Source organism: Megascapheus bottae, chromosome 6, assembly GCF_031878675.1.
Source record: "Megascapheus bottae isolate mThoBot1 chromosome 6, mThoBot2.hap1, whole genome shotgun sequence".
Lineage (NCBI taxonomy): Eukaryota > Metazoa > Chordata > Mammalia > Rodentia > Geomyidae > Megascapheus > Megascapheus bottae.
This window is the reverse complement of record NC_143514.1, coordinates 76,990,375-77,003,629: the sequence shown is the minus strand read 5'-3', so window position 1 is coordinate 77,003,629 and position 13,255 is coordinate 76,990,375. Positions and strand designations below refer to the sequence as shown.

The following is a 13,255-nucleotide window of genomic DNA, read 5'->3' as shown; positions in this document are numbered from 1 at the left end:
CAGGGCCTGAGCACTGTCCTTGGGTTTTCTCAAGGCTAGAGCTCTACCACTTGAGCCTCAGCACCACTTCCGGCTTTTTTTCTATGTATGTGATACCAAGGAATCGAACCTGGGTCTTCATGCATGCTAGGCAAGCACTTTAACCACTAGGCCAAACTCCCGGCCCTTCTAAGACATTTTCATCATCTGGCTTTGACAGATTTTAGAGTGGAGTTCACAAATGTGTTTGAGCTACTGCAGTATAATATCCAAGTATATTATCAGTGTATACAAACATGGGCCAAGTTGTTTTACAATGCCCAGCCTCACTAATAAAAGGTGAGGGAAGTGGAGAAAAGATTCTATGGAACCTGGTATGTAGGCCCCCCTTTCTCAGCTCTGGGTCCCTGTCTTGACTGGGCTAGAATGCAGCCAGCATAATGCAAAGTTTTTCTTCTCCTTCTCAGGCCTTTCTGTACCATTCTTGATTTTGTTCTGTTGTTTCTCTGACAGACACCTCTTGACCCCCCCAGTAATAATTTCCTTCTTTCATCTGCTGTGTTCCTAGGTTCATTCACTCTCCCTTGTGCTCAATAAGACCACCAGTGAGCTTGCTAAAGCAAATGTTTCCAAATTAGTAGCACACCTGGAAATGATTGGTAAGCAGAGGGCTGGGGAGGGAGAGAATCAAACTTGTATGATTTGGGAAGTATTTGAACATTCTACATAAGTCTAATTGTCTTCACATGCTCAGTGGGGTGTGAGTGGGTGGCTGGATTGAAGTTGGTTTGTATTTGGTCCCCAAATACTAGTTTGTGGATAAGAATTGTTTGGATAGCTTGTTAAAGAATGTGGGAGCTTGGCACTGCCTCCTCCCCTGCCTTTTCCCACCTCTATCCCCAGAATCTGATAGTTGGAATGGGCCCAGGCATCTGTATTTTTTTGTGTGTCTGCTGGTACCAGAGCTTGAATTCACTGCTTCCTGCTTGCTGACTCACTTTGTTTGCTTTCTCACTCATGGCTAATGCTCTACTACTTGAACCACACCTCCATTCTGCTTTATTTGATACTTATTTTGGTGATGGAGTTTTTCCAGACTTTTCTTACTAGACTGGCTTTGAACTGTGATCTTTCAGATCTCAACTTTTGAGTGGCTACGTGTGCGTGTGTGTGTGTGTGTGTACACACGTGTACAGGTATATGTGTGTGACTCCTAGGGCTTGAACTCAGGGCACAGTCCTTGTGCTTTTTTGCTAATGCTCTACTACTTGCACCACACCTCCATGTCTAAACTTTTTGGTGATTAATTGGAATAAGAACCTCATAGACTTTCCTGCCTGTGCTGGCTTCGAACTGCAATCCTTAGAACTCAGTTTCCTGAGTAAGCTAGGATTACAGGCCTGAGCTACTGGCACCTGTCTTCTGTAATAATTATGATAAATTTTGTTTTATGAAAGCAGTTCAGAATATTCTTTTCAGTATCCACAGTGCTAAGATTGATCCATCTTAGGTTTATGCTCTGGTTACATGTGCCCTATCATCCTCTCTTTCTTCTCTCTGCCATCCAGGGGCTTCACCCCTGCCATCTCACTCCTCTCAAGACTTCTCCTGTGTCTGTCAACCTCACTGATTTTATTCTTTTATCTTAAATCATTCTAAAACCCAATTAACATTGTTTGAATAGCTGACACATTTCTGACATTTCCTCCTTTAGTTTATTCATAGTATAATTAATAGAACTTATCATGTTTTACTAATGCCTAGTTTATTGTTCTAACTCATATTTCTGTCATATTTGTTCCTTGCAAATGCATTTACATTAATTCTTACCTTGTAATGGTTAATATATGATATTACTGTATTAGTTCAGTTCCTTTTGAACTTGGACATAGATATTCTTTAAAGTAATGCATTAAATTTTTTTTTTTTTGCCAGTTCTGGGGCTTGAACTCAGGCTTGGGCGCTGTCCTTGGGCTTTCTTAAGTCTAGCGCTCTACCACTTGAGCCATAGCACCACTTCTGGCTTTTTTCTATGTATTTGGTACTGAGGAATTGAACCCTGGTCTTCGTGCATGCTAGGCAAGCACTCTACCACTAAGCCAAACTCCCTGCCCAGGTGTGGTTTAATTTGGTAGAGCACTTACTGATGAAGTACAAGCCCAGAGTTCAATCCAATATTGTGTATATCTTATCTAGCTTGTGTGTGTGTGTGTGTGTGTGTGTGTGTGTGTGTGTGTGTGTGTGTGTGTGTGTGTCTGCTTTAGAATATTAAACTTTCCTTCTGACATTAATTAGAAAGTGAAATCTATCTGGGTACTAGTGGCTTATACTTGTAATCTTCGCTACTCAGAAGGCTGAGATCTGAGGATTGCAGTTTGAAGCAAGCTTGCTAACAGAAGTCTGTGAGATTCTTATCTCAAGTACCCAAAAAAAGCCAGAAGTGGAGCTGTGGCTTAAGTGGTAGAGTGTTAGCTTTGAGCAAAAAATGTTAGGGACAGCTCCCAGGCCCTGAGTTCAAGCCCTGGGACTGGCACCAGGCAAAAGAAAGTGATCCTAGCCATTCAGAAGCCTGGGATCTGAGATTGTGGTTCAAAGCCAGATCAGGTAGAAAAGTCCTGGACATTTTTATCTTCAGTCAACCAGTAAAATGCTGGTCTAAAGGTATGACTTAATGGCAAAGCACTAACAAACTATGAGGGGAAAAATCTGAGTCAAAACGCAAGCCCCTGAATTAAAATCCTAGTACTTTCCAAGAAAAAAATGAAAAAAGTGAAAGTTATATGTACATCAGTTTTTTTTTTTTTTTTTTTTTGTGGGGGGATTGGGCCCTGTTCCTGAGCTCTTCAGTTCAAGGCTACCACCCTACCCCCTGAGCTACAGCCCCACTTCCTGTTTTCTAGTGGTTAATTGGAGATAAGAGACCCGTAGACTTTAGTGCCCAGGCTGGCTTTGAACCATGAACCTCACATCTCAGCCTACTAAGTAGATGGGATTATAGGCATGAGCCACTGCGCCTGGCTGTTTTTAATCCGTGGTATTAAAGGTGTGTGTTGTGTTAACATGTAATTTTCCCACCACTAGAGGGAGACCTAGCCTTGCAGGGCAGCATCGGGAGTCTGTCTCTGAGTGACCTAACTTCCCATGGAGAGTTCTACAGAGAACGGTTCACCACCAGTGGAGAAGAAGCACTCATCTTCCAGATTTTTAAGTAAAAAAAAAAAACAAAACCATCTTTTCTCTCGATAGTTTGTTCTAATGGATTCTGTTTAAAACTTCCATTAGTTAAACAATAAGACAAATTTAAGAAAATTATGTATTTTGATAAAATTAGATCAGGTTGTGAGGAGTCCTGTTTATATTAAATTCATTAATGGGGATCAGTATTGTAATGGATGACTTGACATCATAAACTCTGGAGAAAAATTTCTGATTGTTACATGCTCTGGGCTGTCATGCTAGTGTTCATGGACTTGCTCTGTGACCTGAGATGGCTCACTTAACATCTGTATTTTGGTTTCCCTTTATAAACAATGAGGGGATGAAATTTCCAGTAGCTCTAAGTTTTGGAGTGATTCCAGTCTGAGAACACTGTTGGTGGTGAGAAGCAAACTAGAGTATAGGTTTTCATATTTATAAGTACTATTTATATTGAATCCTCCCCCACTTTTTTTTTTTTGCCATTCATGGGGCTTGAACTCAAGGCCTGGGGCTTTCTCCAGGCTAGTGTCCTACCATTTGAGTCATAGCACTACTTCTGGCTTTTTCTGTGTGTGTGGGTACCAAGGAATTGAACCCAGGGCTTCGTACTTGCTAAGCAAGCACTCTACCACTAGGCCATACTCCCGGCCTTCTTCTCTTTTAGAGAAAAAGAATTTAAAGGGTACCTTTAGGCCTGTCTCCTTATTAAATAATATTTTTCTCAGAAGACAGTTTCAGATGATGGTGTTGTGGCCCTTTTGAATATTCTGACTAGACTGGTTTAAGACAGTGTTCAGCAGTCTTCCTGACTTCCACTCTTCATGTGCTCGTGTTCAGTCATGGCTGACAAAAACTGATTCAGCCCATGTCTGTAGGCTGGAAATACAGGCTCAGTGGTAGAGCACTTGCCTATCATAGGTGAAATCCTGCGTTCAAAGTGCATGTATTTGTGTATATGCGCATATGTGTGTGTATACACACACACACACACACACACATACACACAGAGAAACTCCCCAAACCCCCCATACCTTGCAGTCATTTAGTATTATCATACATCCATTTTAAGCCTCTATTGCTGCTTTTGTTTTTTCTTTTTTTCATGTTTTTTTTTTCTTTTTTCTTTTTTTCTTTTTTTGCTAGTCCTGGTGCTTGAACTCAGCATCTGGGCACTGTCCCTGAGCTTCTTTTGTTCAAGGCTAGTACTCTACTACTTGAGCCACAGTGCCACTTCTGTTTTTTTTCTGTTTATGTGGCACTGAGGAATCATGCATGGTAGGCAAGTACTCTACCACTAAGCCACATTCCTAGCCTTCTAATGATAATTTTGGTGATAGAGCACTTGCTGGAGGTCCCGAGTTAAATCCCTGGTGCTGAAGGGTAAAAAATGAAATAGAATTTTAGAATTAAGATTGATCACTTGTTGGGTGCTGGTGGCTTACACTTGTAATCCTAGCTACTCAGGAGACTAAGATCTGAGGACCTCTGAGTGCATTCAGGAGTCAAGACCCAGATCTGCCTGTTGTAGCCCTGTGTACTGGACACCAAGGAGGCTTTTACATTACTGTTCTTGGTGCTTTGCAGAAGCTTTAGAGTTTTCCATTTTATCAGTCAGAGCTATTTTCTAGAGAAGCCTCTCATTCGACCCAGTTTTTCTTCAGTATTAACTTGTGCCTTGATGCTGAGTCTCATTTCTGTCTTGATTCCTAGGTATGGACAAGCTGACCCTCTGCTTCGGAGAGAACATGACATTCGTGTGAGCCTGCAAATGGCCTCAGTGCAGTATGTGCACACCCAGCGCTTCCAGGCTGAGGTGGTGGCCTTTATTCAGCACTTCACTCAGCTGCAGGATGTCTTGGGGCGCCAGCGAGCTGCAATTGAGGGCCAGACGGTGGGTAGTGTCAGGGCTTTAGGTTGCTTTTCCAACTTCAATAGGAATTTTAAGCCACCAGAGGCAAATCTGGAAAATCTTACTTATAAATGTGAAGGTAATTTATAACTACCAATGTGTTTGCTAATAGGTGACATACTAAAATCATATTGTACTGGGAAGGTGTTACTTCTTGTTATTGTATCCTATTTTAATTACATTTGAAGTCTAACTTTCTGTGAAAATGATGAAGGAAACTGGAATAACAGTTCTGAGTCCTTTTTGAACGTCAGATTGGCACTTCTCTTAGACTGTTAGGATGTATTCCCAAATAGATTAAAATCTTCCATGGCATCCTTGAATGCTCATTCATTTTGAATATTGGGACTATAGGCTCATCACTGGGCCTAACCTTAAATTTCACTAGTTAATTATTTTTGGCTGTACTATGGATTGGACTCAGGCTCTATGCTTGCTGGGAAGCAGTCTTCTGATTGTCCTATACCTCCAGCCTCTTTTATGTTGCTCATTTTCAAGGCAAGGTCTCACTGTATGTCTAAGCTGGCCTACGCAGGGATTCTCATGCCTATATTTATCCCATAGCTAGAGTAACACTTGTGCACCACTAGACTGGCCATTGATTGAAATGGAGTCTCTTGAACTTCTTTTAGCCTAGGTTTGGCCTCTGTGATTTTCATATCTTTATTTTCTAAGTAGCTAGGAACACAAAGTTGAGCAATCAGACTTGGCTTCAATTTTTGATGTTTAAGTTGATTTCATTTTTTTCCCCATTCTTATGAGGAGTATTTTCAATGATTATGTTTCCCCCATCCCCAGTCTTAGCGCTTAAATTCTGTGCCTGGGTGCTGTCCCTCTGCTTTGGCTCAAAGGTAGCACTGAGTCACAGTGTCACTTGCAACTTTTTCTGAGTTGTTTATTGGCAATAAGAGTCTCATGGACTTTCTTGCCTGAATTGGCTTTGAGTCACGATCCTCAGATCTTAGCCTCCTGAGTAGCTAGGATTATAGGTGTGAGTCACCACACTCAGCAATGATTATCTTTTTTTGTTATAGGCTCTCACTGTGTGGCCCAGCCTGTTCTCAAACTTGGGATCCTGGTTCATTAGCCTCCCAAGTGCTGAGGCTACTGTCCCTACCCTAGGAGCATCCTTATGTAGACATTTTGTTTCTTCCCCTTTAGACTTCTGTTTAGAGTTATCCCTACATTGATATTGTGTATCAAAGCTATAGATAATTTTGAAACTTTAAAAATTAGCTCTGCTAAATACCATGTTAGAATTTTATATATACTTAAATAATTATTTTTACATATGTGGTTTTAATCAATCAATCTTGTGAGGACTTTGTGGATTAGAAAGTGGGATATTTGTTATTATTGAGTAATTAGCCATATATACCTTCCTGAGGTAAGCAGAATTGACAATTGAGTCTTTTATGTTTTTGTTTTGCTGTGTCAATTGCATGAATCTAGTAGAGGGTCAATGACTATAGTCCTACTGTGAACAATGTGGACTTGGAGGAAAAGCCAGTCCTCTAAGAACCTTTAATTCTGCCTATTTATATAGTTACTGAAAGAGCTGAAGACCTTCTTTCATGTGCTCTACCCTCTGATAGTAGGTTCTTATACTTACTAGGCAGGCATTCTGCCACTTGAGTTATACCTCCAACTTGTTTTGCTTTAAATTATTTTTAAACAGCCTTGGGCTGGCTTGGTACTATGGTTTCCTGTCTAAAACATCTGTGTAGCTGGAGTTACAGCATATGTTACCATGCATGGCTTTTTTGTTTCAGTAGCATCCTTTTTTCTTTTATAAAAATAGCTTATAATCACAAAATCAGTTTATTGGTTATTATCCAAGTTTTAGTTACAAATATTTAAAAATATTTAAAATATTTAAAAATATTTTTTTGGTGGGGGGGGAGAAAGGGGGGGAAGTCTTGGGGCTTGAACTCTGGGCCTGGGCGCTGTCCCTGAGCTCTTCAGCCCAAGGCTACTGCCCTACCTTGGGGCCTGGGCATTGTTTCTGAGCTCTTCAGCTCTAGGCTATGGTCCTACCCTTGAGCCAAGCCCCACTTCCCCTTTTCTAAAAGTTAATAGGAGATAAGATTCTCAGCTCCTTTTGTGCCTGGGCTGGCTTTGAACCTTGACCTTCAGATCTCAGCTTCCTGATTAGCTAGGATTACAGGTGTGAACCACTTTGCCCGGCTCTGTACATCTTTTTAAGACATTATTTTAAAATTGCTTCATGGATTTTTAACATTTATCAGCTTGTGACACAGATTTTTTAGAAATATGTTCATGATCCTTTTGTTACTGATTTTTCATTTATACTAAAGTGGTCATAGAGTAAATTTTGTGTAGTTTTGGTTGTAAAATTCATGAAAATTTGGTGAAGCTGTCGTTATTTAATTATAAAGTCAAATCATGAATGAGTTTCTGAGTTGTTCTTCATTCTTAGGTGAGAGACCAGGCTCAGCGCTGTTCACGGGTTCTCCTGGATATTGAGGCTGGTGCTCCTGTCCTCCTCATCCCAGAGAGTTCCAGATCAAATAATCTGATTGTAGCGAATTTGGGGAAGCTGAAAGTAAAGAACAAATTTCTCTTTGCTGGATCTGCTGGGACCTTTTCCCTGCAAGACAAGGTGAGCATACACCTTTTGCCCTTTTCAGTTCTGTCTCTGGGCACCGGTTGGAAATTTAACTTGCTGTTCAGAGAGGACTCACACCTGCTGTTCATTTTGTGGGGTTTATGGCTTGAGTTTTGCTTTGGATATTTTATTGCTTGAACCTTTTAAGTGGAAGTAGATGCATGCGGATACTCATTTTAGCAAACAGACAATGGAACTGACCCCCCACTTTCTATAGAATGTTCTGTATTGAAAATCTTTCCTTTAGTACTGTCAGCTCTTTACATTATATGACTTTTCAGAGGAAAACCTTTGGCTCAAGGTTTACCCAAAGGCATTTATCTTAACAATATAGTCATACATAACATTTTTGCAGGTGTAAATTACCTGATACTTTTTTTTCTTATAACCTATTGGGATGCATCTTACCACCCCAATATTTTTCTTTTTCTTTTTCTTTTTTTTTGCTAGTCTTGGGCTTAAGCTCAGGGCTTGAGCACTGTCCTTGGATCTTTCTCAAGGCTAGAGCTCTACCACTTGAGCCTCAGCACCACTTCTGGCTTTTTCTAAGTATGTGGTACCAAGGAATCGAACCTGGGTCTTCGTACATGCTAGGCAAGTACTCTACCACTAGGCCAAACTCCCAGCCCCAACCCCCAATATTTTTCTAAACTCATCATTTAGGGTTTATAATGGAAGATCCATTATATAGACATTACCTATTAAGTCATTGGCTATTGGTGATTGAACTTAATTTTAGCCTCTCTTCTTTCTTGGGAGTCTTAAGCACTATGACTGAAAGTTTCAGCTTTCTAATCATATACTTAGACGTTGAATTTATTTGTTTGTGATGAAATGTTTATTTTGAGGACAGGCCAATTTTTAAAAATTGTTTTTTGGTTGGTATTTGGCTTGAACTCAGGACCTGGACACTGTCCCTAGCCTTTTTACTCAAGGCTAGCACTTTACCACTTTGAGCCATAGCTCCACTTCCAGATTTTTGGTGGTTAATTGGAGATGAGTTTTGAGGACTTTCCTGCCTAGGCTGGCATGGAACTGCGATCCTTAGTTCTCAGCCTCCTGAGTACCTAGGATTATAGGCATCAGCCACCAGCACTCAGCTTTTTTATTCTTTAAGAAAATTATCTTTAAATAGTTGTACAAAGGGGTTTTACTTCAACATGTCACTTTCTGTGTACAGTGTATCTCGATCTATCACCCTGCCATCATTTTCCTATCTATCTCAACACTAGCATGTCCCTCACCTTCCCTGGTTCCATTTTCACATACACAGAAGGAATAGTATGACTACATCTGTCTACCCTCCTCCCTGGCTACTTGTCTGTCCCCTTCCTGTAATAATCACTGTCCATAGACCAGATATCAGCTTCTAATATTGTTTTTGTTAAACTGTCAGTAAATTATTCGGAGGGGTCACCCTCATGGAAATCCACCCCTTTATAGACCATACTGGAGTCAGTTTACAGGCCAGATGTTTTTGAAGGGATCACCTATAGCCAGAGAAAGCTCAGCAGTCTTCTTTCTGTTTCTCTCCCCTTCCGAAAAAGGTAATAGAATGACTTTCTATATCATATCTATCTATATATGGGCATACTCTGCAATTAGCCTAGAAAGAATTATCAAAATATTCCAAGATTTTTGCTTAAGGGTTTCTGTAGTTATGCCATTTAATAACACATACTTTGTATAATTTGAATGAAAAATTTTCTTTCTGTTTACTTTTGAGGATTTGATTTTAAGTGACAGTGTGTACAAGAATTGCTTTCCTTTCAAGGTATAATGTGGGTTTTATATCCTGATTCTTCTAAAAAACCTTATGGGATTTTATGAGCAGTCAGTTCATAGTCATGTGTGCTTACAAAGGAAATTGAACAACTTGTTAAAGGATGTCCGTACTTTGGAGAGCCTGCTGTATTACCTATGTTTTTGTTTTTGCGCATGCCCTACTATGTAGAGAAGCTCCCTCCCTCCCCCCCCCCCGCCCTCTCTCTCCCTCTCTCCCTCTCCCTCCCTCCCTCCCTCCCTCCCTCCCTCCCTCCCTCCCTCCCTCTCTCCCTCTCTCTCTCTCTCTCTCTCTCTCTCTCTCTCTCTCTCTCTCTCTCTCTCTCTTTTGGTGCTGTTTCTGGGGCTTGCACTCTGGGCCTGGGCCCTGTCCCTCTCTAGTACTTGAGCCACAGCTCCGCTTTTTTTTTTTTTTTTTTTTTTTAATTTTTTGGTAGTTAATGGAAGATAAAGGTCTCATGAACTTTGCTGCCCAAGATCTTCAGAACTCAGCTTCCTCGGTAGCTAAGATTACAAGTGTGAGCCATTGGTTTCTAGCTGAGAAGCTCTTCTTCACCCACCCCACCTCCTGTCCCCTGTCCTGGGACTTGAACTTGGGGCTTGGGCACTCTCCCTGAGCCATTTTGTGCTCAAGGTTAGTTCTCTACCACTTGAGCCATAGTGCCACTTCTAACTTCTGAGTAGTTTATTGGAAATAAGAGTCTTATAGACTGCCCAGGGGACTTCGAACTGCAATCCTCAGATCTCAGCTTCCTTAGTAGCTAGCATTATAGGTGTAAGTCACCTGCTCCTGGCTGAGAAGCTTTTTTTTTAAAGATCTGTGAAGAAGAATGTTTTTAGCCTTGGGCATTGCTTTTTAGTGATCTTATTTTATTTCCTTAAATCCTTGGAAAACTGCCTTGTTACATAGCAGTGGTGGTTCTATAGAATTCCATAAGGGCTATTTGGAGTGTGGTGTTTGTTCAAGCATTTATTTGCAATCTGATAAACATACTTGTGAGGTTTACCTTCCCACCTGTAGTCACCCAATGATCAGGGTCTCCACACAGTGAGAAATGGCCTTCTTCTCTACTTTCATCTTTTGGGTTTTATTGTACTTGCCTAGTAGCGAAGTGTGTCCAGTGTGTTCTAGTATGTTCCATTAGCTACAGAATTCTCTTGATTTCAAACCTCGAACAGAGCTTATTTGTCCTCAAGTTCCAGGATTCCTGTTTGTGGCAGTTTTATATAAACCCATGTCTTGATAAGTTCAGGTTTGAATTTTTTCTGTATTCTTGCCTTTCGTTTTTCTCAATCATAGCTTGCACTTAAACCATAACTACTGAGTCTTTGAAAAGCTTCACGTCATCAAACCCAAGCCATTGATTTATTTAAATTACTTGTAGAGAGGATATAGAGATAAACTACAGGCCAACACTCAGGAGTTTAAACTGAGCAAAGAAGGAAGATTTTAATATTGAAATGCTTAAAGGATAGCATTTATCTAGTAATCTGCCTTTTAGAAAATAAAAATTTCAAGAAATAAGAAATGGTTTCTTTTACTAATCAAGATAAGTGCTTCTTCAATGCTGAACGCAGGAAAGCTCTGGGGCAATGCTGCCAGGAGAACCCATGTTCTTAGGCCTCCCAATGTCACATGGCTACCTGGGACCATCTGGATGCTGTCTGGGTACTGTCAGGATGTAGAGGCCATATAGAGATATAGCAAAGATGGGTAAGGACACTGGGGAGAATTAACAACCAATTTTGGTTCATTCTGGTGAAACAGTGTTTTCTGTGTTAGTAATTATCTGAAAGCACTATGTAAGAGTCTAATCTTTTCATTGGAAATTTGGAAATGCACAATCTATTTTTTTTTTTTTTTTTTGCTAGTCTTGGGCTTGAGCTCAGGGCCTGAGCACTGTCCTTGGACTTTCTCAAGGCTAGAGCACTACCACTTGAGCTTCAGCACCACTTCTGGCTTTTTACTATGTATATGATACCTAGGAATTGAACATAGGTCTCTGTGCATGCTAGGCAAGCACTCTACCACTAGGCCAAACTCCCAGCCCCCACAATCTGTTTTATTCTGCATTAGCCCTTGTTATTTTTCATGCCCTTGAACAGAACAGAATAGAAAGGCCGATCTGCTTGTTTTCCATTTTGTTTCATTTCCGTAGAGATGAAAAATATAAACCCTGTAGGATTTCTGTAGAGTCAATTAATTAATAAACACATTAATTACCATGACTAAATTCTACCAGGTACATTTTCTTTTTCTTTCGCCAGTCCTGGGTCTTGAACTCAGGGTCTGAGCACTATCCTTGGGCTTTCCAAGGCTAGCGCCATTTCTGGCTTTTTCTAGGTATGTGGTACTGAGGAATCGAACCCAGGTCTTTGTGTGTGCTGGGCAAGCACTCTACCGTTACACCAAACTCCCAGCCCTACCAAATACATTTTCTTGTAACAATAGTGTGCCCTCTTAAGCCACCAATATATTACATGGCTGAGAAATGTGCTTTTGTTGATTGCTACCTAAATGAAATGACCTGAAGCAATCAGATTTGCTCTTAAGCTATTATGTTCCTGCAGTACCACAGTAGTTTTCATCAGGTCCTGGTTTCCCTGTGGCATCTTCACAAGATCTTGTAGTAGGCAGTTCTATGGCCTTACTGTTCTCTTGTTTATAGGAGCTGGACTCTGAAGGCAGGAAAGATCTAGGGACTGGGACAGGACTTCTGTGACAGTAAAGATATTGTCACTTGGGTTGGAGGCGTGGCTTAGTTAGTAAAGGGCTAACCAGTGAACCAAAGTGTCAGGTACAGTTTGAGCTCCGGTCTCAGACATTGAAAAAAATAAAGGTAAAGATATTGTCATCCCATTCTTCCATTCTGGTTTTATTTTGTCCCTTCCAGGAATCTGTGCCTTCAGCTTCCCCAGTTGGTACACCCAAACACAATATGAGAAAAACTACAAGCACAGAGGACCCCAAGGCACCCCAGTCACCAGGGCTGTTTATGACGACTTCTGCTGGAATGGGTATGGGCAGCCTGAAGAGTGAGTGTGTACTCAGTGGCTTCACTAAGCAGCGAGCACAGCCAGCCACACCATTTGCTGGCCACAGTTCCAGTAGTCCAGGTAAAAGAGGAGAAATGCATAATGAAGCAGGATACTCATGAGATCTTTCCAGAAGGCTGAGGGGGATTCACTCTGTGGACAGGGGCCAGCAGTGAGATGGCTTGCTTGCCTTCCAGCCTGCCTGCCTGCCTGCCTCCCTCCTACCCTTCTTCCCTTCCTCTCTTCTTTTCTCCTTCCCCCTCCCCTCTTCTCTCTCACCACCCTCCCGTTCTCCCCATGTGCTTGCTTCCTTTCTTTTTTTTTTTTTTTTTTGGTGGTTGTTGGGCTTAAACTCTGGGCCTGGGCTCTGTCCATGAGCTCTTTAGCATACTTCCATTTGAGCCACAGTATCACAGTGAGAGTTAAGGAGGTAGATTTGCTCCGTGGAGTGGAATCAGCTAATTGTAGCATTTGAAAAAAAGTGAAAATTATGTTGGGTGCCAGTGGCTCACGCCTGTAATTCTAGCTACTCAGGAGGCCGAGATCTGAGCATTATGGTTTGAAGCCAGAAAACTCCAATAAACTACTCAGAAGAAGCTGAGGTGGTACTCTGTCTCAAGTGGCAGAGTACTATCCTTGAACCCAGAGAGGAACAGTGCCCAAGCCCCCAGATTGGCAAAACAGCAACAGCAACAAAAAACCATTATGCTATGGGGACAATT

General features: G+C 41.3%; 1 protein-coding gene across 6 annotated transcripts in view; it reads left to right on the top strand.

Moving 5' to 3' along the window:
- Positions 1-13,255, top strand: part of Vps13d (vacuolar protein sorting 13 homolog D) — a 246,715-nt gene that overhangs the window by 53,380 nt on the left and 180,080 nt on the right. For all 6 annotated transcript variants that reach the window (XM_090335790.1, XM_090335789.1, XM_090335788.1 and 3 more), the window contains exons 22-26: positions 548-638; positions 3,061-3,187; positions 4,888-5,068; positions 7,527-7,709; positions 12,392-12,614. In XM_090335790.1, the coding sequence (XP_090191916.1) occupies positions 548-638; positions 3,061-3,187; positions 4,888-5,068; positions 7,527-7,709; positions 12,392-12,614 (805 nt within the window). The remainder of the gene's footprint in view (positions 1-547; positions 639-3,060; positions 3,188-4,887; positions 5,069-7,526; positions 7,710-12,391; positions 12,615-13,255) is intronic.